The sequence below is a fragment of the Erithacus rubecula genome (genome assembly GCF_903797595.1).
Source record: "Erithacus rubecula genome assembly, chromosome: 16".
NCBI lineage: Eukaryota > Metazoa > Chordata > Aves > Passeriformes > Muscicapidae > Erithacus > Erithacus rubecula.
Window position 1 is genome coordinate 14741726 of NC_136668.1, and position 25264 is coordinate 14766989.

The 25264-nt window shown below is 58.8% G+C and overlaps 3 protein-coding genes across 11 annotated transcripts; all 3 read right to left on the bottom strand.

The window, feature by feature from the left end:
* Positions 1 to 379: 379 nt before the first annotated feature.
* GRK6 (G protein-coupled receptor kinase 6) lies at positions 380 to 15277 on the bottom strand (the record flags this gene model as incomplete). Of its 9 annotated transcripts, XM_079320092.1 has the most annotated exons (17): positions 380 to 1780; positions 3312 to 3446; positions 3578 to 3715; positions 3932 to 4069; positions 4313 to 4521; positions 4606 to 4695; positions 4833 to 4870; positions 5631 to 5821; positions 6476 to 6616; positions 7115 to 7178; positions 7485 to 7577; positions 8800 to 8900; positions 9079 to 9156; positions 9463 to 9575; positions 12082 to 12177; positions 13956 to 14196; positions 14297 to 14975. In XM_079320092.1, 16 exons carry the CDS (start codon positions 14116 to 14118, stop codon positions 1730 to 1732), a joined length of 1839 nt encoding a protein of 612 aa, XP_079176218.1. In that variant the 3' UTR covers positions 380 to 1729. The 9 variants fall into 9 exon arrangements, with proteins under 9 accessions (XP_079176218.1, XP_079176216.1, XP_079176217.1 ...); XM_079320090.1 differs by lacking the exons at positions 13956 to 14196; positions 14297 to 14975 and adding an exon at positions 15123 to 15277; XM_079320091.1 differs by lacking the exons at positions 13956 to 14196; positions 14297 to 14975 and adding an exon at positions 15123 to 15277 and having other exon boundaries at positions 380 to 2524.
* Positions 15278 to 18866: 3589 nt separating this feature from the next.
* LOC306808859 (alpha-2Db adrenergic receptor-like) lies at positions 18867 to 20312 on the bottom strand. The gene has a single exon (XM_079319880.1). The coding sequence runs from the start codon at positions 20029 to 20031 to the stop codon at positions 19006 to 19008; it is 1026 nt and encodes a 341-aa protein (XP_079176006.1). The 5' UTR covers positions 20032 to 20312; the 3' UTR covers positions 18867 to 19005.
* A 523-nt stretch (positions 20313 to 20835) lies between these two features.
* On the bottom strand, positions 20836 to 25039 carry SLC34A1 (solute carrier family 34 member 1). Its single transcript, XM_079319905.1, has 13 exons — positions 24824 to 25039; positions 24487 to 24606; positions 24167 to 24349; positions 23682 to 23810; positions 23461 to 23604; positions 23240 to 23351; positions 22954 to 23149; positions 22677 to 22772; positions 22462 to 22561; positions 22088 to 22255; positions 21824 to 21940; positions 21572 to 21696; positions 20836 to 21490 (listed from the first exon to the last, which is right to left on the bottom strand). Exons 2-13 carry the CDS (start codon positions 24590 to 24592, stop codon positions 20936 to 20938), a joined length of 2031 nt encoding a protein of 676 aa, XP_079176031.1. The 5' UTR covers positions 24593 to 24606; positions 24824 to 25039; the 3' UTR covers positions 20836 to 20935.
* Positions 25040 to 25264: the final 225 nt, after the last annotated feature.

A 25264-nucleotide genomic window follows, 5' to 3' on the forward strand; every position in this document is an offset into this window, starting at 1 on the left:
GCCCCACAGCACACCTGGGACAACCCAGGAGGGGCTGTGCTGGGGATGAACATCCCCCACAGAAGACCACAGCAGGCACAAGCATCCCAACAGCACAAGGCCTCATACCTGTCATGCCCCAACACGGACTCAATACATGCAGTAGAAGACACTGAGAGTCATCCGTGATACTCAGGGCTCAGCCAGCATCAGCCTTTTTGCCCTGGAGAGCAACCCCACTCCTTTCCTGCAGGACAGGAGCACCAGCAGAGCCCATAAATTCCAGAAATAAGGTCCCTGCTCCCCTTCTTACAGCCACCAACCCCATATGGCCCAGAGCAGGCCCCCCATGACACGAGAGCAATACAAGGCACAGCAAATCTTTACACTTAACCAAAGGTTAAAAATTTAAATACTCTCCAACTTTAGTGCAAGGCAAGCAAATGATACCACAGGTCCAAGTAGGTGCTCAGCCCCCCTGGGGGGCCTGGCTCAGAATGAGCAGAGGCAGCAGCACACGCACACACGTGTGCACACACACACAGAGAAGAGACAAGTTATTGCTCAGGACACAGCTGGGACAAGTGTACACAAGAGGGGACAGGACAAGCTGAATGGAGAGGTGGGCTGATCCCCACAGAGGGCTCCTGCCCATGGGTGCAGGAATTGTGCTGGCTCCCCAGAACCCCTGGGGACACACACTAAGCTGGTCCCAGCCCACTCATTCTTGGGTCACAGCTTCACATGACCCTGGGAAGGGACATTCCCTTCAGCACAGCTTTGCTCCCTGAGAGCAGGGTCCTTCATGTGTCTGCTCCTCCACCACTGAGCTGGGCCTGGGGACGGCCATACCTCTGCAAGGCACAGGTGCAGGGCTGGTAGAACTGTGCTGTCACCATCCTGCAACGTGCCAGGGATGACACCAACCCTCTGACCACAGCAGCAGCAGCTGCCTAGGAGTGGCTGTGTCCTGCTGTTCCAGGGCTCTGGACAGGAGCTCGGGATCAGTTCACCAGAGCTGGCAGCACGTGTGAGACAAGGCAGGAGGCAGCAGGCTCCAGCAGACAGGGACAAGAGGACAAGGCAGTGACACTCTGCTGCCAGGACACAATGGAGACACTTTGGCACAGCTTTCCTGTGCCTGGGGGCTGAGCAATGGACTCCGCTGGAGCCAGGACACCTCAGCACAGCCAGAAAGGTCCAGGAAAGATGATTTAAGACACCTCAAGGCACAGAAGGCCTCTGTCCAGGACTCCCTGGAACCGTTGCTCCTCCCATAGGAGGACATTTGTGCCTGTGACAGGGTGGGGGCAGCGCAGGCCCCCACCCATCGATTAAAAACCGACATGTGATATGTACAGACCGACATATATAAATATACATCAAACCTGTGGCGCCGCTCCGGCACCGTGGAATGTGTCAGCAGAGCTGCTCCAGCCTGGCCTGAGCCCACGCTGGCACCATCCCTCCCTCCCTCCCTCCCTCCCTCCCTCCCTGGGCCCGGGACGGGAGTGGCAGCAGCACCATCCCAAAGTGGCAGATTTGGAAGCATCCGGGTTTTGTTTAGGGCTTGCCCGTGGTCAGAGGTGCCTCAACCCGAGCCGTGTGCTGCTGCCAGCCTTGGAATCATCCTCACAGTCTTCAAACACAGACGTATAAAACTGTAAACAAATCCACCTTGCGGGGCCGCTGCGACCGTGTCCTTCAGGCTGGGCGCTCGGGAGAGGCAGGGGGTCCCAGGGGCTGTGCTCTACAGCCGGGTGGGCTCTTCCTCGCTGTCGCTGCAGTTTCCACAACAGTCCTGAAGTCAGAAGAGCAAGGAGAGGGAGGAGGGAGGGAGAGAGGAGCACAGCAAGCAGAGGGTGAGCATGGTCATACAACCCAGCCTGCAGCTGCTCTCTGGCAGGGGCTCCCCCCGCAGTCTGTGTGTGTGAGAGCTACATGGAGGCAAGGGGCTGGAGGGGACCCCCAGACTGCAGAGAACAGCCCAGCTGCATCTGGAGGTTCAGCCCCTGGCAGATAGACTGGTGAGCACGCAGCTGGCTAGCTCAGAAGCTGTGAGGAAGCTGGGCTCCAGGGACTGCAGCCACCCAGGGACACAAGCTCAGTGCCAGGCACAGATGCTCAGCCCCACTCAGGGCTCAGCTGGCCACTAAAGCAGCTGAAGCCCTTTCTGCTGAAATGGGAGTCTGAGCACGGGGCAATGCCAAACCCTTCACAGTTTCTCAACCCTTCTGTGTGTCCCGGACATGCGGAGAGGAGTGAAGGAAACTTCCCACGGCCCCCTGGGAGCAGAACTCCCAGCAGCGGCAGTGCAGGGGCAACTCTGGCTCAAGCTGAGGGCAAGGCCTCCCCCACAAAGGCAGCAAGAGCAGGGATGCTGGATTAGTGGCTCAGGGGGCAGTTAGAACAACAAGCAGGTTGTGCTCTGCCAGGGGAAGGGAATAGGCACTGAAGGATAACACTCCTCTTTCCCAGATCTTGCCATGTCCGTGGGCCACCGGGTATTTCCCTGAGCAGAGCAGCCAGGAGTGACTGCTCACCTCTGGAAAGAGAAAACACGTGGGAAATCACAGCTCAACCCCTTCTACAAACAGCTGCCCATCCTCTGGCAGGTCCTGCCTGCCTCAGGAAGGGCTGGGTATCCCCAGAGCTGGCTCTGGCTAGGACAGCCCACTGAACTGCAAAGCACAGCTCAGAGCTTGCCAAGGAGCAGGAGTCAGCACCAGGTGGCTGAGTGGGTCCAGAGCCAACCACACTGGAGTTCTACAGCTGCACACAGCTGCTGAGAGGCAGCAGCCCAGGCTTTGCCAGGCCTGGAAAGAAGGCAAAGACTGTCCCGGGCAGAGGAAACAGGCAGACAAACAAGCCCTCAGCAGCTGCAAGATGTTTTTGTTCTCCTCATCCCTCGAAAGAGCTGCTTCTGCCTGGCTCAAGATCTGGCAGAAGTGCTCTGGAGAGCCCAGACAGCCCATTCCAAGAGCAAGGATTTGTTCAGGGATGGTATTATTCATGTCAGAAGGGAGATGATTTAATATTTTAGAGTCTTCAGCATCTCACTGCCTGGGTAGTTCCAGCATGTTTAGCCAGGATACTCCTTCCCAGCCCCCTGACTCCCCCAGCATGGGGAGTGCCAGCCAGGCAAGAGCTGGCTCCCTGCAGCCTTGCACGGGTGCCCCTGAAAGCCCTAGGGTGTGGCCACCCAACACTAGGGGAGACTGCTCACTGCCCTCTTGTGCCCACCTCACTGCCAGACCTGCCTTGCACAGGCAGGAGCAGGACCACTGTTGCTGGGAGGCTGGCTAGGGAGGAAAAGCTGGGCAAACCCTTACCTGTCTACTGAACAAGCGCTGGAGTAACCCTTTTTTGGGCTGTGGAGAAGGCTGCCCTTTCCAGTCCAGGTCTGGGGGCACTGTGCCATCTGTGCTAAAGACATTCAGCTCCTTAAAACACTCTGTTTCGATCATCTGGAAGAGGGAAAAGAAGGCTGCAGCAACTGCCTCTTGGAGCCCATCACCAGCAGAGCATGAGAGCAGCAGGGACAGCACAGGGACACTGCCCTCAGCCATGGTGGGCACAAGCAGGAGAAAAGACCTACCTCATTCTGCCAAGGAATGGGCACACTCCCTGTAGCAAACTTCTGGTAAAAGTCATTGTCTGTGGGCTCCAGCTCTACTCCTTTCACCGTGGAGAACTGCTCAATGTCCAGAACATCCTTGCAGTAGATGGCCTGGGGCTATGCAGCACAAAGATTGCTCTAATGCCAGGCTCCACCTTGATGCCACCACCTCCAACTGTTGCTCATGGCCAAGCCAAGGCCACCTCTCCCTGCAGCCCAGAGCTTGCTGGACCCCTGTTCTGCCAGGTCCAGGTCCCATCTCCCCATACCAGGGCTCCCTCTTCCCTTGACAGCAGCAGTGTCTGAAAAGGTCAGGAACAGATGGGCACTTACATCTGGCTTAAAGGGAGGGTCCAGCATGCCTGCTTCCAGTCTCCTGAAGTTGAGGTGCTTGAAGAGAGGGTGTTCCTTCACTTCCTTGGCCCCAGCTCCTCGGCACCCCAGGCGCTCCAAGGGGTCTTTGCACAGGAGCTGTGACACAAGAGAAATTAATGTCATGGGTGAAGTGTGCTCTTGGCAGGAGCAGGCCTGGGCTCCTGCAGTGTGCTCTAGGGAGAGCACAGCCCTGCCAGGCAGCTGAGCAAGGAATGAAGGCACTCTGAACCCTCCAGTGCTGCCTTATCAGAGACAAGGGAAGGTGTCTGTCACCTCTGCAGGGAGCAGATGTTCTGCTGCTGCATGCACAGTGGTGGGGGTGAAGGGACACAGCCATACCATGGTGCACAGGGAGCGGGCGCAGGGCGAGAACTTCTCCGAGTATTCCTCCTGCACTTCCTTCACCAACCGCTCCACCTCCTCCCGCTTGATCTTCTTCTTGCGCTGCTGGAAGGGGGACTGGCCCTCGATCATCTCGTACACCAGGCAGCCCAGAGCCCACCAGTCCGGGCTGAACGTGTAGCGCTCGTTCTTCACCACCTCCGGGGCTGCGGAGGAGCAGGGGTGAGGGGTGTGTGGGGGCAGGGAGAGCACATCCTCTGAACCACTCTGCTTAAATCGGGGTCACTTACCCATGTAGCCAACTGTCCCCACACGGCCCTTGATTGTTTGGCCCTCTGGTACATGCACAGCTAGTCCCAGGTCTGAGATCCGGATGTGACCTGCACAGAGGAGGGGATAAGTGGACAGGACAAAGTCAGGGGGCAGTGTTTGAAGCTGCCAAAAACACAGGGTAACCCTGGTTCAAGCAGAATAAGAAAAAACTGAGGCTCATGGCTCCTCTTGACCCTGCACTCACCATGGTCATCCAGTAATATGTTCTCTGGCTTCAGGTCCCTAGGAGGGAATAACTTCATTAGCAAGAAGCCTGCTGTCAAAGCAAAGGACACAAGCAACAGCCACATCTCAACAAGTTACAGACAGCAACTTTAGGATGCAATACCCCTGCCTTGGGCACACAGATAATCTCCTCACCCTCTGCCCCTGAGCTGACCCTGCAAGTTCTACCCTTCTGGGCAGAGAGGTGGAACACAACAACCTTCAACCCCCTGCAGTGAGCCTGAGGATGGTTCCCTCTTTGCAGGTGCAGAACTCACTGTGGGACAGGCCATACAACTGAGAAGGAGCAGAGGCTTCTCTGCTTATCCTGCCCCAGGGCAAGGAAAGACCATAAGGGACTTCCTGGCCAGTGTTTAGCCATGCTATCCTAACACTGCATCACACCCCTGTGAGTACAGTCAATCGAATTGTTTCCCCTCCTCCCCAGCTCTGGAGCACGTTGGGGCAGCCTACCCTCCTTTGTTCTAGTGTCAATACTGCCCAGGGAGTTCAGTGCCTGCCCTGAGACATTCACAGCATGATCACATCCTGTTCTTGGCGATCATTTACCAGCACAAGGAAGCCAAGCTAAGGTCTCCCTTTCTCCCACAAGATCAGCTTTCTGTTCCCAATTCCTCTCACTCAGCTCTGTGCTGCTTTCAAGCCTGAGCTTATTTTCTTGAGCAGACAGACCCAGCTGGGCTGGTAAGAGCAGCAGGAACCCTCTTGCTGCTGGAGAACCTACAAGCTCTCCCAGCAGGGACCAGGCAGCACACACCTGTACACTATCCTCTCCTGGTGCAAGTCCTCGAGGCCACAGCAGATCTCAGCAGCATAGAAAGCTGCCCGGGGCTCCTCAAAACCAGCCTCTCCCATGTGGTAGATATGGAACTTGAGGTCCCCTCCATTCATGAGGGTCAGCACTAGGCAGAGAGCATCTTTAGTTTCATATGCATAGGCTAAGCTCACCTGCAATTCAGGGCAGAAAGGCTGTTAGAAGACACAGCTGGAAGAGGGAGGTGCCCACACTCCCATGGACACTTTGCCACCCAAGCAGCCCCTCACAGGCTCGGGGCTGGGCCTTTGCCAGCAGAGGAGGAACTGTGTGAGCCCAGGGAGGACATGGCAGTACCCAGCAGTCCCAGCACACCCCCAGCTTTCCTCAGACAGGGAGGACACTTTCTCTGAGCCAAAGCTGCTTCCCCCAGGAGCAGGCAGCACTCAGCAGCACCTGATGAACTCTATGTAAAGGGAAGCTCAGGTTTCCCACATCTCAGTGGACAAAGGCAGAACCCCCAATCACAGAGCTCAGGCTTGAGCTTCTACCCACCCCTCTGTCTGGAGAGACAGTTCTCACAGATTATTTGTGCCCCAAAAGTCACAAAAACACCAAATGGGTGTCTGGGGCTGATTCTGGGGGTATTTACAGCATGTTGTGGAGGTAGCAAAGGTCCTGCCAGACCCCAGCCTTGTGAGAGATGTACAGCCACCAGGACTCTGCACCATGGGCAGAGCCTGCTCCTGCCTCTCCACACCAGATAAGGAGCACAGAGGTGCCAGGCTGGCTGGTAGGAGGAAGAATCCAGCATCACAGCAAAGTGAGAGCAATTCCTATGTACTTACTACAAACCTACTGTTCACTTTTTCCAGGATCTGTTTTTCATTCAGGGCCATGGCTTCTCCCTTCCTCTTTTTGATCCGTTTCTTCTCCAGTTTCTTGCAGGCATACATCTTCCCTGTGGCACGCACTTGGCAGGCACACACCTGGAGGGAGGACAAGGCTCAGCACCCTCCCACTGCCATTTCCAGAGTGGGGCTCTAGGTTCTGCTCTCAGGAAGAGGCACAGGAAGGTGAAGAAGCCCATTGTCAAAGCAAAGACACAGATAATAGTGACAGCTCCAAATGTTACAGAGAAGCAGGAGCCAGCTGTAATGCCTCTAACACCTTTAGCAGCACCATGGCTGATGCCTGGGAAGACAGCAGGCAACACAGGGCTCATGCTACCAGTCCTGTACTGCACCTCTCACACCTCCAGCACCTGGAGAGAGGTGAGCTCCTGCCTCTCAGGGAGAGCTGACAGGTCACACAGGACCCAAAACACAGGCCAGCACAGAGCCCCCACAGCCCAGCCAGCCAGCAGCACCTGCCTCCAGATGCTGGAGCAGCTTGTGGCACCCTGATGGCAAACCCAGGTCAGCCTCTGGCAGCAGGCAAGAGAGGCTGCCTGGAACCTGAATGCAGAGGAAACAGTGGTTACTCACCTCCCCAAAACCGCCCTTACCCAGCACACGGTACTGGCGGAAAGTGTTTTTGGTCACTGGCTGCCTGTGAGGAAAAGGAAACCAGAGTGAGATGTGAACAATGACAGAGCAGGGGCTGAAGCCCAAACTACCTCCATGCCCTTTGGCCTGACAGACTGTGGCTCACCCCAAACCCCTGCTCAACCAGGCCTGGCTTCCTGGCAAGGCAAGCAAGGCTGGTGCTGCTGCTGGTGCCAGTAAAGAGCCCTGAGGAACAGCAAATGCCAGGCTCTTGCCTCCTGCCAGGGCCCAGCATGGGCAGGAGCCCCAAGCCCTGCAGGCAGGCTGTGTGAGGAGGGTGCAGGATTCCCAGGGGTGAGGGGAGCGTTACCGTTCCAGCCATTTCCACTGCAGGAAGCGACTGAAGTACAAGCTGTCGAGGTAGTCAGCAAAGGGAGCCACGCTCAGGTAGTCGTGGATAAGCCTAGGAGAGAGCAGAGCCAGCACAGTTCCTGAGAGCTGATCACAGCCCTGCAAAAAGCCAGCAGCCCCAGGAAAGAGGAGGTGAACAGCCCCAAAATGCTGTTCACTTTGCCATCCCTCACCCACACAGCCCTGGCCCAAAAAGCCCTGCTCCATGCTAAGCCTGGTGCAAAAGGAAGGTGGGTTGGAGGTACCACTGTGACAAATGCAGCGCCCTGGGACCTGGCTGGCACTGCTAATTGTGGCCTCCTGGCACCAGCCAGGGCTGCAGGACAAAGGGGGACAATGGGACTCTGCAATTGCCCCTCTGCTCGCAGGGCAAACGCGCACACAAGGCTGTAATCACCTGCTAGCAACATTCAGCACCAGGCACTGAGCTGTTCACTATCAGATGAATATCCAGCAAAAAAGGCCACAGGGGATCCTGCAACAGAGAGCTAACTGCCTTGGAGAGCTGTGCCAGGGCTGCCCAGCAGAGTGAGGAGCCTTAGACACAGTGTCTAGACTGGAAACATGCATCAAGGAGAAGCGGATGGGCTCTCCCCTTTCAGAGCTTGCCAAGAGCAGGCAGGGCCCAGCCCGGAGGCTCTGCATTCAGACTCCACACTGCTTACCACACACGGAGCTAACGCTCCCCAGAAGACTGCAGCAAATGTGTTGCCACAGCCCTGAACTCAGTTAGGCAACAATCTCCAGCTACTGTGCAGGGAGTGGTGAGGCTGCAAGCCTGGTTTGCCCAAGAGCTTCCGCTTCACACGCGGAGCCAGGACCTCGGCCACTGCTTCTGTGATGGGAACAGAGGTGACCTTAGACCCCTGCTGAACAGCCAAGGTAACTCAACCACAACAGCCACTTCTGCAGCCAGTGGGACAGGACAGCTGGCACAGAATGCAGCTATTGGCTCAGCTTGGCAGGAGCCTACAAGATCCTGGCACAACACTGGGAATAGCACTGGTACAGGGTCATCCCAAATGGCAACTTTGACAGGGAGGACTGACAAAGGTTTCTGTGGCAGCTCATCACTCCCACAGCACAAGATATCCTTGTGCTTGCTTTCCTGGAGCTGGGCTGCAAACTGCTGGCTCAGAAGTCCCCAGGCCCCAGCCTTAGCACCAGCTCTCACTCTCCCAGAGAAAGGGACCACAGGGGACAAGGTGAGTCAGCTGCAGCATCATTCCTGTGCCATGTTTGACCTGCAGGCACAGCTCAGCCCTCCAACTTACTTAGTGCATTCCTTGAAGAGCTCCTTGGAAGGTTCCTGCTCCAGCCTCTCACAACATGCATCCACCAGTTGTGAGGGAACTTCAGGCACATGGTCCTCACTCTGGGGACAAAGGGATGGAGTCAGACATAGGGAGCAGAGCCCAAGAGTCCTGTTTAGGGTCAGTGGGCAAAGCAGTGTGGTGCCTTGTGAGGTGGTGTGGTGGCTCAGCATGTTGGCTGTGGCAGGACATGGGCAATGTCAGCTGCTGGCTTTCCAACTGTTCTACCCTCTTACTCACGTTTGGCTTCAAGTACTTTTCAATCAGCTGCTGCCCACATTCCTTCCTCTTCTCATCTGGAGCCACTTCGTACCCTGCCTGGAGAGAGCAAACAGTGGGAGGGGCAGGTCCAGCCAGAAACCCAGCCTTACTACTGGGCAACAGCTGTGGAGCAGCAACACCCTCTGCCCAAAGTTTCCCGTGCTTTCCTTGAAAACCAGATCTCCAGCAAACATCTCCCTAAGCAAAGGCTCAGCCCTATCTGGGCTCCAGCTCCCAGGTTTTTCCTACAGGAAAACCCTATGTGCCCAGAAGGACCTGCTGGAGCATCCAGCCATGTTCATGCCCAGGGTGTCAGGAACATCCCTGTCTCCCCCAGTGAAGCCTGATGGGCTTTGCTCTTACCACAGCATCCAGGAACTTGACGCAGCGGGAGAGCTCGGGGCGCGTCTCGCAGAACTGCCGGAACAGCATGTGCCCGATGGGCTGCTTCTCGCACAGGCTGTGGTAGTCCCGCTCTGCAAACCAGGAGAAGGGCACACTGCCAATCCCAAAGGAGCAGTCCCAGCCCACCACCCTGGCCAGGCAGCAGTGGGGGGACTGTGACTCCTCAGCTGGGCTGCTGACAGGTCCCACCAGCCTGAGACTCCCAGGAGGGTAAAGTGCACCCGGTGGGACAAGGGGCGTCGCTGAGGTTTTACATTCTCCTATGAAGACCCTCTTCCCTGAAAGAGGATTGACCTGCAGTTCTGTTCAGCCTGAACCTCTTGTTCCTAGCAAAGGACCTCCATAACAGCTGCTTGTCTAAAGGCTCTCTTCTCTCTCCACAGAGATCAACCAACTACTCCAGACACACAACTCCCCTTGGAAATGAGGAACACACCAAGCTTATCTCAAGGCAGATCTTCCAGGCCTAGAGTTGTTTTGATGACTCCTTCAAACCACTTGTGCTCCCAAAGGCCCTGCTGCAAGCAGCAGCATCAAAATGGGAGGCACCATTCCCACAGACGCCTTGCTGACGTGCACACAGCAGTTACAACTCCCCACTCCACGGGACAGACGCTTGCTTTTACATCAACTCTTGCAGATTATTTCTACCTCTCTCTGAACTCTGGCAGCCCAGGCACAAACAATGACTATCCAGAGCACTTTCAGTTCTCTGCTTTTTTCCTGCCCTTCCACTCAGGAGATGTTGTCTGATCGCAGGCCAGGACACATTTCTGTGACAGCCACTGCCACCAAGAGCTGCGGGCTGCCTGCAGCACAGATGTGCAGCCACCCAGGAGACCCCAGTGCTGGGTACTCCCAGCCTTCCCCTCCCTGTGCAGCAGTTTCTCCCGAGGAAGCTGCAGCTTCCTGAGGGTGCAGGGAGTGCAGAGCCAGGCGGGCTGTGGTGGGGGAGGAGGTGGCCTCACCAGCTCCGCCGCACCAGCCGGTTTCCTCGTGTCTGCAGGGGAAGGAGTTCCCTTCAGCTGGGGAGGACCAGAATCTGCTGTCGGTGAGATCAGAAGCTTTCAGCTGCCCTGGTTGCTGCCCAGGCTCACACGAGGTTACTCCCTGTGGTCAGGGCACAACAAGCTTAATTCTGCAGTGGGCAAGCAGCCCACCATGCTCACAGTCCTGCCAAGACTCTGGAATAGCAAAGGAACACTTTTCCAGCAGACTGTGAGGTGAAAAGAAAAACACCCTTGCCAAAGAGTGCCCAGGCACAAGGAACAGGGTCATCTCTCCCACAGAAAAACCAAGTGAAGCTGCTGCCACCTGGGTCAGAGCACTTCTCACGTGCCTCTCCGAGGGGAAGTGAGACACGGGTGGTGACAGCCAGTGGTTGGGAGGGACTTGCTTCCCAAATCTACACAAGGTCACTGTCCTGGATAGCAGGACAGCAGACACAGAGACCACCAGCACTCATGTTGACAAACGGGTGAAGTTCAGTTTTGGAAAACACCATGACAGCCACAGGAAGGGTGGGTGTAGGCACAGGATGGACAAGAGCTGAAGGAAAGCTCTCCTGAGGGCATTGCAAGTCAAAGAGACAGAAGAGGTTTGGATGGTCAACATGGGAGCTGCAAGGAGAGCCCAATCCAGAGCCCAGTTCAGCTCTCAGACCTTGCTCCAGAGAAGCAGCCAGCAGCAAATCCAAGGCTGGAGTCTCCATACAGTCACATCTGGCTGTGAAGCCAGCCCTGAGAGATGGGTTGTGTGGTAGAGGGAGGTGGGGACAGCCTGCACTGGGCTGCTATGAGCATGAGGGTTACAGTGTGGATGAGTGAGGTTGAGTTTCTCCAAGTACTGCAGTTCCATGTGGCCTAAAGGACTGCCAGAACTGGAAAACCTGGGCAGGGCAGAACTGGGAATCTGAGCTGCAGAGACCTCCTAAACCCATTTGTTTCAGTGACACCTGCTCTGAAACAAGGCCAGTGCTGTGCCACTCTCCAGCTGGCAGCTGAATCCGGATTGAAAACTTACACAAGCTCTCCTCTTCCCAGGAAGCAAAGTAGTTTTACCCTCTGTGCCCCAAAACAATTTCACATGATCTCAGGACCAAGCCTGCTGCACAAACAACATTAAAACCATAAAGAGTACAAAGTACAGAGTGAAAACGACAGGCCAAGCCCTGCTCAACACCAGTTCTCATCTACTCCACACAGCAAGAACTCAGTTTGCCTGAGAAGAGCTACTGCTAGAATGTTAGAAGCTGAGATGTGTGGAGTTGAGCTGAATCCAGCCAGGAAGAACAGAGAATATTAGCAGGACCTTTATTATTTTTGCAAAGGCACCCCAGAGTGACACTCCAAAACTCTGCAGCATGGAGCAGTCATGTTTCCATGTTTGCACACAGAAGGTGACGTTCCCCTAGCGAAGCTCATCAGAATCACCAGCCACTTACCCACCCATTATTTCTTCCCTACACTCTGAACTCCAAGTAATCCCGGCTGGGATTTCCCCTTTTCTATGTCCCTGACACGCAGCTTGGGGTGCACAACTCCCACCCACCGGGTCCCACCCGGCCCTGCAGCTCACCCAGGCTTTGCCGAAGGTCCTCGCACAGGCTGATGTGGGGGAACTGCAGCATCTGGCGCCATTTCTTGCTCTTGCCTTTCCGGTTTCCTCCACCACCTGCAGGGCACACAAAATCAGCACCGTGAGTCAGGAAGCAAAGGTGTCTGACTGCAGCCTAGCCTTGCCTGAGGAAGGAGCCTCTCTCAAAGTCCAGGTAAGGAAAACAAGAGCAAGGTGGTGCCACCATCTCCTGGTGGGACAAAAGTGTTGGAGCATCAGCTGGAAATAGACAGACCAACCTCTGGCTGCTGAACAAATCCCAGACAAGAACATGAAGACCGTTCATGATGGGAGAATCCCACCAGGGGCAGAAGTGTCCACAGCCACAGGAGTTGTTGGTTCCCAGGGCAGTCCCCAGCACCTCTGCATAACTAATCACCCCTCCAGGCCATGCCTTGCTTGGTGTGAAGCTCTTCCTGCTGCAGTGAAGACCTTCATGCACCTACTCATTCCAGACTGATTGCTTACTCCAGGGAGGGGCTCTCAGAGGGAGGACATGAAGCTGGAAGACAGGAATTCCTACTCTAATCCTGTCTTCACAGAGAACTCGCTGCATTGCCTGGGGCTCATCACTCGTTTCCCACCTGTGAAGTGGGGACACTCCCACCTTTCTCCAGAGATAAGCAAGTCTCAGAAAATCCAGATCCAAGGACCAGGTATTATTCCAGCTTCAGCTGCTGGAGTAAATGCCCAGTGCTCTAGGACAGGGTGGGAAAGCTTCTAGATAGACCAAACAATTTACATCACAACAAACACTAAGTACCAACTGGTGGGATCAGCCAACCTCCAGGGATTGCTTTCCCAGTGCCAACACACACAATTTCCCACCTCTCTTTGGAAATTCATTAAATCACCCTGCCAAAGTGGTCGGGCCAAGAATTGGGCCCAAGGCCCAGCGTTCTGAAATCACAGAGGGGCTGAACATAATTTATTAGCTCTTGAGAAACACTTTCATAACACTCTCCTCCACTGCAGATACATTCAGCCCCAAACCCTAGACACAGTCCCCGGGCACCCTGTGCCGCAGGAGGCCAGGCAAGGTGGGATGGGGCCATCCTGGTGGTGCCAGCCCCAGGCCCGAGTCCCTGGCACATGGTGGGTCCCTGCACTGCATCTGCCCCGCAGCAGCAGCAGCTGGGCCACACGATTGTACAAACTCAGGAAGGAAGTGACTCAAGGGTGAGCAGGGCTGGAAGAAACCAGCGGCGCAGACACCTTCTTGTGAGCGACAATGAAACGGATGGGGGCAGCGAAATGAGGGCAGGGGAGGACAGGCACCCTCACCCAAAAGAGCTCAAGGGAAGGCAGAGCAAAGCTCCACAGCACCCGGAGGTTGCGTTTCCTTGAGTTGTTTGCTTTGAAAGGAGGTTCCAGCACCCTTCACTCGTGGTTCTCCCCCGCCCTCCCAGCACTGCAGCCAACAGTCCAGCGAGGAGCTGGGCTCCTGCTCAGCAACCTCCCAGCACCCCTGGTTTGGGGATGGGGCAAGGGGTGGGCTGCCTCCACCCAGAGCTCACCAGGAGCAAGTTCCAGGGTTGGGTGATGCATGAGAGCTGGTCCACTGTCCCTCTGTCAGGGGAAGGGGACAAGGATCCTTCACCTTCCTGGGGCCAGGCCAAACATAGGGCATGGTCATGCTGTGGCAGCAGCTGAAGGTGGGTGTCATCAGCCTCTCAGCACATCCCAGCTCAGCTCTGCACTCTCACGACAACCTAGGAAGCTCCAAAAACGCCAGGATGGAGCAATGAACCCAGCCCTGTTGGATGTGGCCCGCAAAGTAGCTCTGTCCTGTCACAGAAGCTCTCTGAGCTCAGCCCAGTGGTCACCACGGCCACCCAGCCACAGGTGGGAGAGCCACGGACAGGCAGCATGGACACCTACGGTTCTCACAGCCCCAGAACCACCTGGCATAAGTGTGACACTGGGTGGTTTCTGCCTGCAAACCACCGAGGAAGAGCCACCAGCAGAGCACCAGCCGTCCAGCACCTCCTGTTGCATCAGTGCCAAAACTCCATTCCCCAAGGGCACAGCAGGAGCCAGTCTCCGGGTCACTCTGTGTGAAGCTGGGCCTCGTGCCTGGAGGTCACAAACCCCACTGCTTGGTTTTGAACCAAACCTTGCCATTATGAACTCGAACGTCATGATCCACCACGGTCACTGTGCCAGGAGTACTTACACTTAGCCTGGTTTTCAAGCAGCTTGGAAATGTTTCTGCCCGTGCAAATTTAATTTCGCTGCTTTTTGCTCCCTCAAATCTAATCTCCACAGCCCTCTAACTGGATTTCAGCAGGTCTCTCAGGCTCCAGGATGGCTCGGTCTGGCCAACCGCACACCATGGGACAGGGAGGACTGTACATTCGCGATCTAATGAACACATCGATGCCTGGCTGAACGGATCTTCTGTGCAAAGGACCAGGCTCCTGTGTGAGACTTCCCATCCCCTCCTGAGGCTTCTCCACGCAGCTCGCCTGCATCTTCAGGACAGCCCCGTTGCTGCCAGGCTGGATCCCAGGCGGGGGCTGGAATTCCGCGTGGCCTGGAGCAGTGGGAGCGCTGCGGGCCCGCAGCACAGCTCCAGGAGCCCGCAGATCGCGGCTGGTGTGAAGGAGGCGGACGGGCGGGGCTCCCCGCCGCAGTTTCGCGACCGGCCCGTGTGTGGGAAGCAGCAGTTTACCGGACTGAAATCAACTTTTGTTTTCTCCTAGGGCAGCCAAAGCTGCCTCTCCCCTGCGGCAGAGGAGCTGGAGCAGCCTGCGGAGCGGGCAAGGCGGGAGGCAGACGGGGCGATCTGCACCGGACAGGCGGCGAGGCCGCCGGGAGCACAGCACAGCACAGCACCGGGACGCCCCCGGCCCGGACGGGCAGCGCAATGCCTGTGCCCAGCCCGCGCCGCCGCCTCCCCGCTCCCCGCCAAGGCCGCGATGCCCCGGGAGGGACCGCCCCGGCGGGGCCCGCAGACCGGGCCCGCCGCCCCGCCGGCTCCGGTGCTCGGTGCGGCTCACCTTCGCGGGCCTTGAGCAGGACGGTGTTGGCGACGATGTTCTCCAGCTCCATGAGCCCGCGGGCGCCGCCGCCTCCCGCCGGCTCCGCTCCCCGCGCTCGGCCCGCGCCCGCCGCCCCCCGCCGCCGCCGCCGCGCTCCGCCCCCCGCCGCCCCTCCCGGCCAATGCCTGCCCCTCGCTCCTCCCGCGCCGCGCTCCCATTGGGCCATCCCCTCAGGAAGCCCCGCCTCCTTCGCATCGCCACCGCCCTCCCGTTGGACTCCGGAGGTGCGGCGGGCGGGGCGGGATCACAGCGGTGACGTCATCGGACCGACATCGGTAAGCGCTGCCGAGACGAGGGGGCGGGCGCTGATTGGAGGGCGAGATGTCACTCAGGGGGCGCCGCGAACGGATTGGGAGAGGAGTTAAAGCCGCCCACCACGGGGAGCCCCAGCCTCCTACTTAATATAATTGGGTGTGGAGCTGCCACTCAGCCGCAGAGCGAGTGGTGATAGGGCGTTCTGTGGTGGGTGGGGCCGGGCTGTTGCATACAAATGAGCGTCGGGAGTGCGTGGAAGCCGGGAGGGTGTCCCGGGCCCGTGGGTGTTGTGGTTGTGGTGCCGGTGCTTCAGTCGGGGGTGTCTCCGTGGTGTCCTGCGCTCTCCTGTTAGAACCCGTCGTGTTTAGGGGATCCTCCTCACATTCGCAGCCTCAATAAAGTCCAAGCAGCCACGTGTATTTCTCCGGTGTCTCGGTCAATCCCGGTAACCGGGTGGGTGACCCAAGCGCCGGTGCTGTGCCCTGGTCACCGCTGCTGTGGAGGTTTGGGTTTTTGTCATCCCCAGGGCAGCTTACCCTGAAACCTCCCATGCTGTTTGGCTGTTTGAGCTCCCGCCAGTTTCTTTCCACCAATTACTTGCTCTAAAAGCCATTTTTTCAAACTCACACCAAAATCAGTAGCAGCGTTATCCTGTCTGAATAAAAGCTGTGGTATGGGAACCTCTCCCCACCTGATTCCCAGCAAACCAGTTGCTGGTTTCCCTGCAGGGCTGGCCTGTGCTTGAGCATCCCTTGGTGACCTGCCAGTCCCTCAGCTCACCTGCCCCTCTCCCTGCCTCTCCTGGGCACAAAACCACTCCTTGGTCTTCTTATACCGAGTGGTGTCTGCCCTGCTTTGTGCTGCTCCCGGTATTGGAGTGAGGGCATCACCTCTGCCTTCCCTTGGCTTCTGTCCCCCAGCCCAAGGGAGATGTCCCCATGCAGGGCTGCCCCAGGTGTGGGGCTGGTGCCAGGGCACAGAGCAGCTGATGGGCAGGTGCCTCGACTGTGTCTGTCAGTGGCAGCCTGGCCCCATGGCTGGAGAGAAGGGTTCATGATAATAACACAAATTGCTCCAGGCACTCACTGTCCGTGCAGTCGGCACTGCCTGTGGCCGCTGTGCCCTTCAGCATCCATTGGAAATCAGATGTCACATTTCAGGGTATGAATCTGCAGCGATTTGGAGGAGGAGGATGCTCTGCCCTGCCATGCCTTGGGGGTGATCTCTCTGTCACTCTGCCTGGAGGGATGAGCTCATGGTGTGAGAGCTCCTCTTTTAGAGCTGCTTTCCTTCCAAAGCTGACACATGTTTATTTTGAACTTAAAATGAGATAACTCTGTTTCCATCCATTTCCAGCATTAACCCTTGGTTTGCTATTTTCTGTTTCCTCCCACCAGACATTTTGCAGCATTGTTCCCATCACTGACAAGAGTCATGGACAACAGGAGGCTGCTGGAACAGCACCAGTATCCAGGGGATCCTGATGTCCCCAACAGATCCAGCAGCAGCTCAAGTGGTAGAGCTGCCACTCTGCTTTATAGTTCTGTAGAGGGGATGACATGGCTGGAGAAGGCTCAGGCTCTGAAGCCAAGCTTGTTGGGTGGTAATTCAAAACAATTTTAGGAAATTGAAGAAAAAACTTGAAAATGCAGAATGCAATTCCAGGCCACAGGTGCTGCAGTTGGGCAGCAAACAATCGGCACCTCAAGGGGAGCCACTTTCCCTGTGGCTCACGAGCACAACGGAATAAGGGTCATCTGTGGCAGATGAAACAGAAACTGTCATTGTACAAACTTGGAATAGAAATGGCTGCTGCAGGGATATGGAGTGACCTGCCCAATGCATCTGCTGTGAGCAGGCTGATGTGCTGGATGGGGATGCAGTGGGAGATGCTCAGTGAGAGAGCTCTTCCTAAGCACCCCAGTCAGGGAAAGAGGGGGACCAGATGCCCCCAACACCTCATCCAGCCCTCAGGATTTGATGTTTAAGACATCAGCATGAGTGTCCCTTCACGTACTGAATTTTGCTCTGATATGCTGGTGTTGCCTTGCCCAAACAGGGGGCCCCACTCCAGCTGGTTCCCGTCCCCTCCTGCCCTGCAGCATCCCGGAGCTGTGCACTCATGCCCAGGAGCACAGACAGTGCCTGGTACCCTGGTTGGCACCCAGGGTGCTTGGCTAGAGCACTGTGGGGCCCTGGGGTGTTGTAACTGGGGCTGGTGCTCCCCAAGAGAGTTGGCCTGGCCAAGTCCCTACTAGTTGTCCTCATCTGTATATTTTTAGAAGCAAAATGTTGTTTAGCTGTGAGAAGGAGAATGGCAGGCACAGGAGGGGAAGCTGTGTGGCAGTGATAGGGCAGCTCCTTCCGCAGGCACTGCCCGTGCAGCTCCAGCTGCTGGGGCCAGACGCCTCCAGGAGCCAGCACTGGGACTCATCCCAACCCAATTCCACTGGGAGCCTCTGCTGACTCCAAAGCTCACACCATGGGCCTCCCCACATGGCCAGCAGGCACATGATGGCCCAGGGATCATCACTGCTGTGAGTACCCCCATCCCATCCAGCCCCCCAGACCTCAGCTGAGCTGCACCCACCCTGATGGGGGCTGGGGGGGCTGGCAGGGGCCAGTGTTCCTTGCCCTCTAGCTCCCAGGCGCCAGCAGCTGTTTTTAGCCTAGAGAAAGTCCAATGTTTTGAGATTTTCTATTTTGAGCAGCAAAGCTGAAGAAGTGGAGCAGCCCCTGACCCCCGGGTGTCTGTGCAGAGCGAGGCAGGCAGCCCAGCAGGGTGGGTGTGGGGTGGCTTCTGCCCCCCAAGGGGGATGTGGTTGCCCCCGGGTCTTCGCCCCACAGCTGCCTCTGTGGCCTCTTGCACGTCAGGCTGTGCTGGAGCCTGTTCCCATGCGATCCCATCTCTGACACTCTCCCAAGGGACAACGGCCTTTCTGGCACTGGGATATCATTCCTCCTTTCCCTCTGCAGCCAGATCCCACTACAGCCCCCAAGCAGGATGTGGGGTGTTCCATGGCAGACCTGCAACCCTTGTACCCCACCGTGGGTACGTGTGTGCCCTCACAGAGCCCCCATGGCATAGCACAGCTGGCATGTTCCCAGAGGGGACAGACAGCTCTGGCACAGAGGCACAGGGCTCGGACTGGGCTGCTGTGGTGGCACAGCCAGCTCAGCCCAATGCTGTGATGCTGCCACATGGAATGTTTGGTCTCCTTGCAGCAGACAGGTCTGTGGATGGGGTCCATACCCTGCAAAAGCGAATTCAGGGGGACACAGACATTCCTCTGAGAGTGGGGAGGGCTGTTACTCACTGGAGCTGCCACAGCAAGTTGTCACCATCCCTACTGCAAGGCATACATGTGGGGTGATGCAGGTGACAAAAGGTGCTGGCAGCTGGTGCCGCTTTCTGGGCTCCCTGAAGGCAGACGCCAACCCCAGGCACAGGCTTTGGTCTCATTTTATTCAATCCTGCATTTCCACAAGCTGCACACTGGCACTGCCATCCAGGGTCTGCGGTGGGGCCAGGTGCTGTGAACGCTGAGCAGGGCTGGGGCCGCGTCCCTGGTGTCCCAATGTGTCCCTAAGTGCGGTGCCGATGGGGGACGGCCAGCAGCCGGCGGAAGGCAGCGCGGAAATCCCGGTTGAAGAGGGTGTAGATGAGCGGGTTGACGCTGCTGTTGCAGTAGCCGATCCAGAAGAAGAAATTGAAGAGGGGCTTGGAGATGTGGCAACCCTGCCCACAGAGAGCCCCCAGGCTGTAGGTGAAGAAGAAGGGGAACCAGCACAGCACGAAGGCGCCCATCACCACAGCCAGCACGACGGTGAAGCGCCGCTCCCGCGCCCGCACCAGCCGCCGGCGGCACAGCAGCACGCTCTGGTGCTGGCTCCGGCGCCGCCATCCCGGCATCCCAACTCCCGGCACCTTTCCCTGGCCGCTGGCGGGGCGCGGGGAGCGGGCGGCGAGCAGGGCGGCCGCCCGCCGGGCGGTCAGGCGGTAGATGCGGCAGTAGACGGCCACCATGACGAGGCAGGGGATGAAGAAGGAGGCGGCGCAGGAGGCCAGCACGTACCAAGTCTCCTGGCTGAGCTGGCACTCCCGCCCGGCCGGCCGCGGCCGCAGCAGCGGTGGCAGTGCCACCAGCGCCGCCGCCGCCCAGACCGCCCCGATCATGCCCTTGACCCGGCGCGGGCTGCGGCGCAGGTTGAGCCGTGCCGCCCGGGTGACGGCCCAGTAGCGGTCGAGGCTGATGGCGCAGAGGTGCCCGATGGACGCGGTGCAGAGCAGCACGTCCAGCGCCAGGTACAGGCTGCACCACAGCCCGCCAAAGTACCAGTAGCCCATCACCTCGTTGGCCAGCGAGAAGGGCAGGACGAGGATGGCCACTAGGATGTCTGCCGAGGCCAGGGACACGAGGAAGAGGTTTTGTGGGGCTTGCAGCGCCCGGCTGGTGGAGATAGCCACCACCACCAGAGCGTTGCCCACCAGCGTTGCCAGCAGGACAGCCAGGGCGGCCAGCAAGATGAGCCCCGTGGCTGCGGGTGAGTGTGGGGCGCTGCCGGCACTGCTGCCGTTACCGGAGATGTTGGGAAGGCTGGCTGGCTCCATGCTGGCCCGGCCCCTCAAGCAGATGAAGCCCCATGGGGCTTTCCCCCACCCTGCTCACCGGTCCCGAAGAGGTTGCGGGCGCAGCCCCAGCATCGCTGAGTCCCCGGGGGTTCTCCTGGCTGCACTGACCCGGTCTGGTGGCGAGGTCGTCCTGGCCCAGTGGTTGCCCGGCTGGGCATGCGGGACAGCGGCGGTGCCGGGAGCACAGAGAGGCTCCCACACTCGCACGGCAGCGCTGCAGGCTCTGCTGGTCCCAGTCCGGAGGAGGGCGGGCGGGAAGGAGGGAGGGAGGGAAGGGTGGGCCGATATCACTGGCAGGAACCCAAACATCTGTGGGCAGTGGGAGAAACTGTTTTTGTCACTTAAAGGGCTCCCGTCAGGGTCGCCAAGACAGGAGGTCTCCAGCCATGGGTGCCAGTGTGCCTGGTGGTGCAGGGGCACTGCCCAGCCATGCCAGGTCATCATCCTGCTGATCCCAGCCCAGCAGCACTGCAGCAGCCCAGGACCTTGCTCGGCTACCCTGTGCTGTGCTTCAGTCACTGATATGCTGCTGTGGCACACGTGGGGCACCATGGACCCTGCCAGCTCAGACCTTTGGGGATGAGGTTGAGGGGAAGAAGATGCTGCTGTGACAGCTCAGTAGAGGTGGCTACAGATTTCAGGGATTAGCTGTGGCATCATCACTTTGTGCCCCACGGCACGAGCTGAGTATTTGGTGTGTCCTCAGCACCAGCTAGGCTGAGCAGTGGTGGTGTGTGGGAAATAGGGGGCACAGGGGGTGTGGGGTACCTGCGACAGCAAAAGAGACACACAGAGGGGTGTGGGCGCTCCCCCTTTATTAGACACCAGCTGAGCAGGGGCAGTGAGCAGCCACAGGAGCAGCAGCCCGGGTGTTCATTGCCAGCTAGAGCCGCGTGGCACCGTGCGGGAGCGGACGAGGGGAGCCCACCCGCATGGTGGGGCTGGGCATCTCCTCGGGGTAGGAGAGGGCTGGATTGTCCAGCCCCAGCCTGGCCTTGTCGCGGGGAGCCCCCTCGTGCTCCTCCCAGCCCTCGGGGCTGCGGCAGCGGTCGGTGCAGCACAGGGTGGCCTGGGTGATGACGCGGTCCAGGGGCTGCAGCGAGTGCATCCAGGCGGGGAGGAAATCCCAGGTCTGCAGCCACTTGGGCAGGCGCCCGGGGCTGTGCGCCTGCAGCGCGTTCACCAGCCCCACGAAGAAGAGGAGGCCGAGGAAGGGCGCGCCCACGCCCACCAGCGCCCGCCAGCCCGCCATGGAGATGCCGAAGATGAGGGAGGGCAGCAGGAGGAAGCAGACGATGAGGTAGAGCACGGCAAACCAGCGGTACTTGGCCGTGCGCTCGCCCAGCGCCTTGGCCATGCGGATGGGCAGGCGGGTGAAGGGCAGTGGGTACCACAGCAGGATGCCCGAGATGTTGAAGAAGAAGTGGCACAGAGCAATCTGCAAGGATGGCATTCCCATCAGCCCATGCCCTGCCCGGTGACCCCATCCAGCCCAGCCATGGCCCCGGGCTGATTGTACCTGGAAGGAGCTGGCCAGCTTGTCCCCTGGGCTGGCCAGGGCAGCCAGGATGGCAGTGGTGGTGGTGCCAATGTTTGAGCCCAGGGTCAGTGGGTAGGCACGTTCAATGCTGATCACCCCCAGGCCTGTGGGAGAGGCATCCATCCCATCACTCCCCATGCTCTCTCAAGGAGGCACAGCTCCTTTTTGTCCCTCTGAATGCTTTAGCACCCACAGGCCAGGGCACGGCACATGTCAGGGTCTGGGACTCACCAATCAGGGGTGTGATGGCCGAGGTGAAGACAGAGCTGCTCTGCACCACGAAGGTCATCCCAGCACCCACCACCATGGCGAAGTACCCAGTGAGCCAGCTGAGCGGGTGTGGGAGGTCTGCACAGCATGGCCATGGACACAAACAGGGACATGGGCATGGACACATCAGGGTTGGGTGTCAGAGGCAGCCAGGGACAGGTCTGAGGATGGCAGGTGGAAATGGGTGTGGGTGGCCATGTGGAGTGTGGTCCCCATCCTACTCACCAGTGTTGATGACCTTCTGGATGGCTTTGGCCACCTGCCCCTTGAGCAGGGAGTTGAGGAGTTTGACCAGGAGGATGAGGCAGGTGCAGAGCACGACAAGGGACCCAGCCAGCAGCACCAGCCCCACGGCCAGGTCAGGCAGTGGTGTGTCGGTGAAGAGGTGCTCACCTGCCCCACAGCACGGCTGGGCAAGGGGCTGGGGCTGGCCCGGCCCTGCTCACAAACCTGCCCCCACAGACAGCCCCACGCCTGGACCCCAGAGCACCTCCCAGCCCCACACTTCTCTATCACATGTACAACCCCCAATCCCACTTCACCTCTCCAGCCCCATGCCCTGTGCCCCAGCCCTTCCCAAGCCCTCCACACCCACTCACACTTCTGCCTGGTGACGTTGTGGAGGACCTCGATGCCTTTAGTGCTGCAGTGGCCGGGGGACGTGCAGTTTGGTGGGGGTCCAAGCCCCACGGTGGCCATCTGCAGGGAAAAGGTGGGCTAGAGCTGGCTCCACAGTGTCCTCAGCTGGCCCTTGCCCACCACCCATCCTCTCTGGGATTGTTTGGTGACCCCAGCAGGGCTACAGGCCCCTCACCTGTGGGGATGCAGGGCCACACCAGACACGGATGAGGCTCCGGTTGCGCAGGCTCTCATCCCCTGTTGCAATGCCCGTGATCACAGACTTGTCCAGCTGCAACAACACACATGTTGGAGAGGGCACCTGGGGGCTAACAGCACCCACAGGCTGGGGACATCTTCACTGGCATCTCCACTGCCAGCCTGGGGACACTTGGATACAACCATCATCAAAGGGACACCAGTACTGGGGACATCACCACCACCACACTGGCAAACATAACAGCTGAGGAGACCTGGATGATGAGCTTGGTGAAGGGCTCTGTGATTATCTTCAGCAGGTCAGGGGCATCTTTCCCGCTGCGGATGTTGAAGGTGGCCACAACCAGGTGGGTGACGTGGTGCAGGTACCCACTCACCACCTCCAGTGGCAGCAGCACCAGCACTGACAGCCAGTTGAAGCAGTCATGCACTGTGGCACCAGCAAAGGCCCTGTGCAGAATGGAGGAGCCCCTTGGCATGAGGTGGTCCTGAGGAGCAGCCCCCAGCCCCAGAAGTGTCTCTGAGCCATTCAGCTCTCACCGTTTGAACTCACTGCGGTCACCAGCCTGCATGAGGGCCACGATGGTGTTGGTGACCGAGGTGCCAATGTTGGAGCCCATGATGATGGGGATGGCAGAGCGCACCTCCAGCACTGGGGACAGAGAGACCTGCTAGCCTTGCATGGCCTGGCTCAGGGTGACCCCATCCAGCCATCCTCTCCCTCAGCCTCAGGTCCCCAGGAGCCTCATGGGCACACTCACACCCTGAGGAGACCATGCTGACGATGATGGAGGTGGAGGTGGAGGAGCTCTGCACCAGCACAGTCACCAGGATGCCCACCACCAACCCAGCCACTGGATTGGAGAGGATGGCATTGTCCTTGAAGATGTCCCCTGCCACCTTGCCTGTAAGAGAATGTGAGTGCAGGTTGCTGGTACTGCCAGTGTCACCAGTTTCCTAGGCATCCCTGCCACCCTACTACCTCCAGCCAGCTGGAAGGCAGAGCTGAGCACGTCCAGAGAGCACACGAAGAGGTACAGGAACCCAAACATCAGGGGCACCTTTAGAAGGGAGACACAGAAGGACTGGACCCTGGCCCAGCACCCGAGCTCTGTGCAAGACAAGAGAGAGTGTTAAACTCCTGCTATGGCATGGCCCTGGCTCCCCAGGCTCCCTACAGCCTTATGCCACTCTCATGGCTCCTGGCAGCACAGGGCTCATGTCCCCAGCTATGCCACCTGTCCCAGGGTCCCCTCCATCTCCTCCCACCCTGGAGTGCCTTGTGCTATCTGCCCCATTGTCCCTCAGTTCTCCCCACCTCACCCTAGGATCTCTCCACCGGCACTCCCTTCCCATCCTGGCACCCCACAGTCCTGGCACCCCAAGTGCCCCAGGTGCCTCTATCAGATCTCTGGGGTGTTCCCCAGCCCAGGTGCTGTGAGAGCCCCACCACCCACGGGCTCTCACCAGGCCTCTGCAGCTCGTCCAAGGCCAGTCGGTGCCCCTGCCAGGACAGCGCGTCCAGCTCGTAGCGCTCGCAGCCCTCGGGCAGGCGCCCCGGGGAGCCGGGGCAGGGGAAGCCATGGTCAGGGCAGGGCACGGTGCTGATGGTGAAGGGGCAGGTGTGGGCACCTGGCAGCCGGTGCAGAGCTGGGGAGAGAGGACACCCACCTTACAGCCCTGTCCATGCAGAGGAGAGCCCCGCACTGCCCAGGCCAGGAGCAGAGCTGAGCTAGGCGAGGAAGAGGAGGAGGAGGTGGAGGAGGAGGAGGGCTGGGGGCACCTACCTTGGGGGCTGGGGCAGTAGGTGAACTGTGGCCCATGCACAACCCTTCCTCCCCGCACCGGGCAGCGACCGGGCAGGACCGGGCTCTCTGTCCGGTAGGGTAGCATCGCTCCTGCTGGGGCTGAGCAGAGATGGCTGCTTGTCACCACAGCTGTGCTGCACCCACTGCCACATCCCCCCAAATCCCTGCAGCGCTGGCATCTCTGAGGAGCACCATCCCATCATCTGTTGGTCCCCCAGACCACCAGCTGCTGCTGTGCCACCCCAGGGAGCTCCCAGAGGGCAGGTAGGGCAGGCAGGGCAGGCAGGGGACTCCTCCTGCCCAGGGCCCAGCTCACCTGGGGCTGGCCAGGCACTCAGGGCAGTGCCACTTCCACATGCCACATCCACGCGTCCCTCCAGCCAAGTGGCCCGTGGGGCACCACGGCCCTTTATACACAGGCCAAGAGCAAAGTCTAAGGAGCCCCGTGTTGCCCCTCACCTCCGCTTGCTGCTCACCTCCTCCCCAGAAATTCCTGCAGTTAATGGGTAACCCCCAGCACATCCCGCTCAGCAGCGGCGCGGGCGGGATGGGGCGCGTGCCCGGGTACCGCGCCCTGGCGCTCCCCTGCTCGCTGCCCGGGCTCTGGGCCAGCAGCACTGCTGTGATGAGCAAAGCCAGGCACTGTGGAGCCCCAGCGCCCCAGGGGTGATGCTGGAAGAGCCTCAGCTCTCCATCATTTGGTGCCAGATGGTTCATCCAGTGCACGAGAGGAAGAGGAGGAGAAGGGCTTGGTGCT

Coding starts and splice junctions, on each gene's coding strand:
- LOC306808859 (XM_079319880.1), bottom strand. CDS start 20,031: ATGGAGCCAGCCAGCCTTCCCAACATCTCCGGTAACGGCAGCAGTGCC.
- SLC34A1 (XM_079319905.1), bottom strand. CDS start 24,592: ATGCTACCCTACCGGACAGAGAGCCCGGTCCTGCCCGGTCGCTGCCCG. Junction 23,605..23,681: donor TGCCTTCCAGCTGGCTGGAG/GTAGTAGGGTGG, acceptor ATTCTCTTACAG/GCAAGGTGGCAGGGGACATC. Junction 22,773..22,953: donor TCACCAAGCTCATCATCCAG/GTCTCCTCAGCT, acceptor GTGTTGTTGCAG/CTGGACAAGTCTGTGATCAC.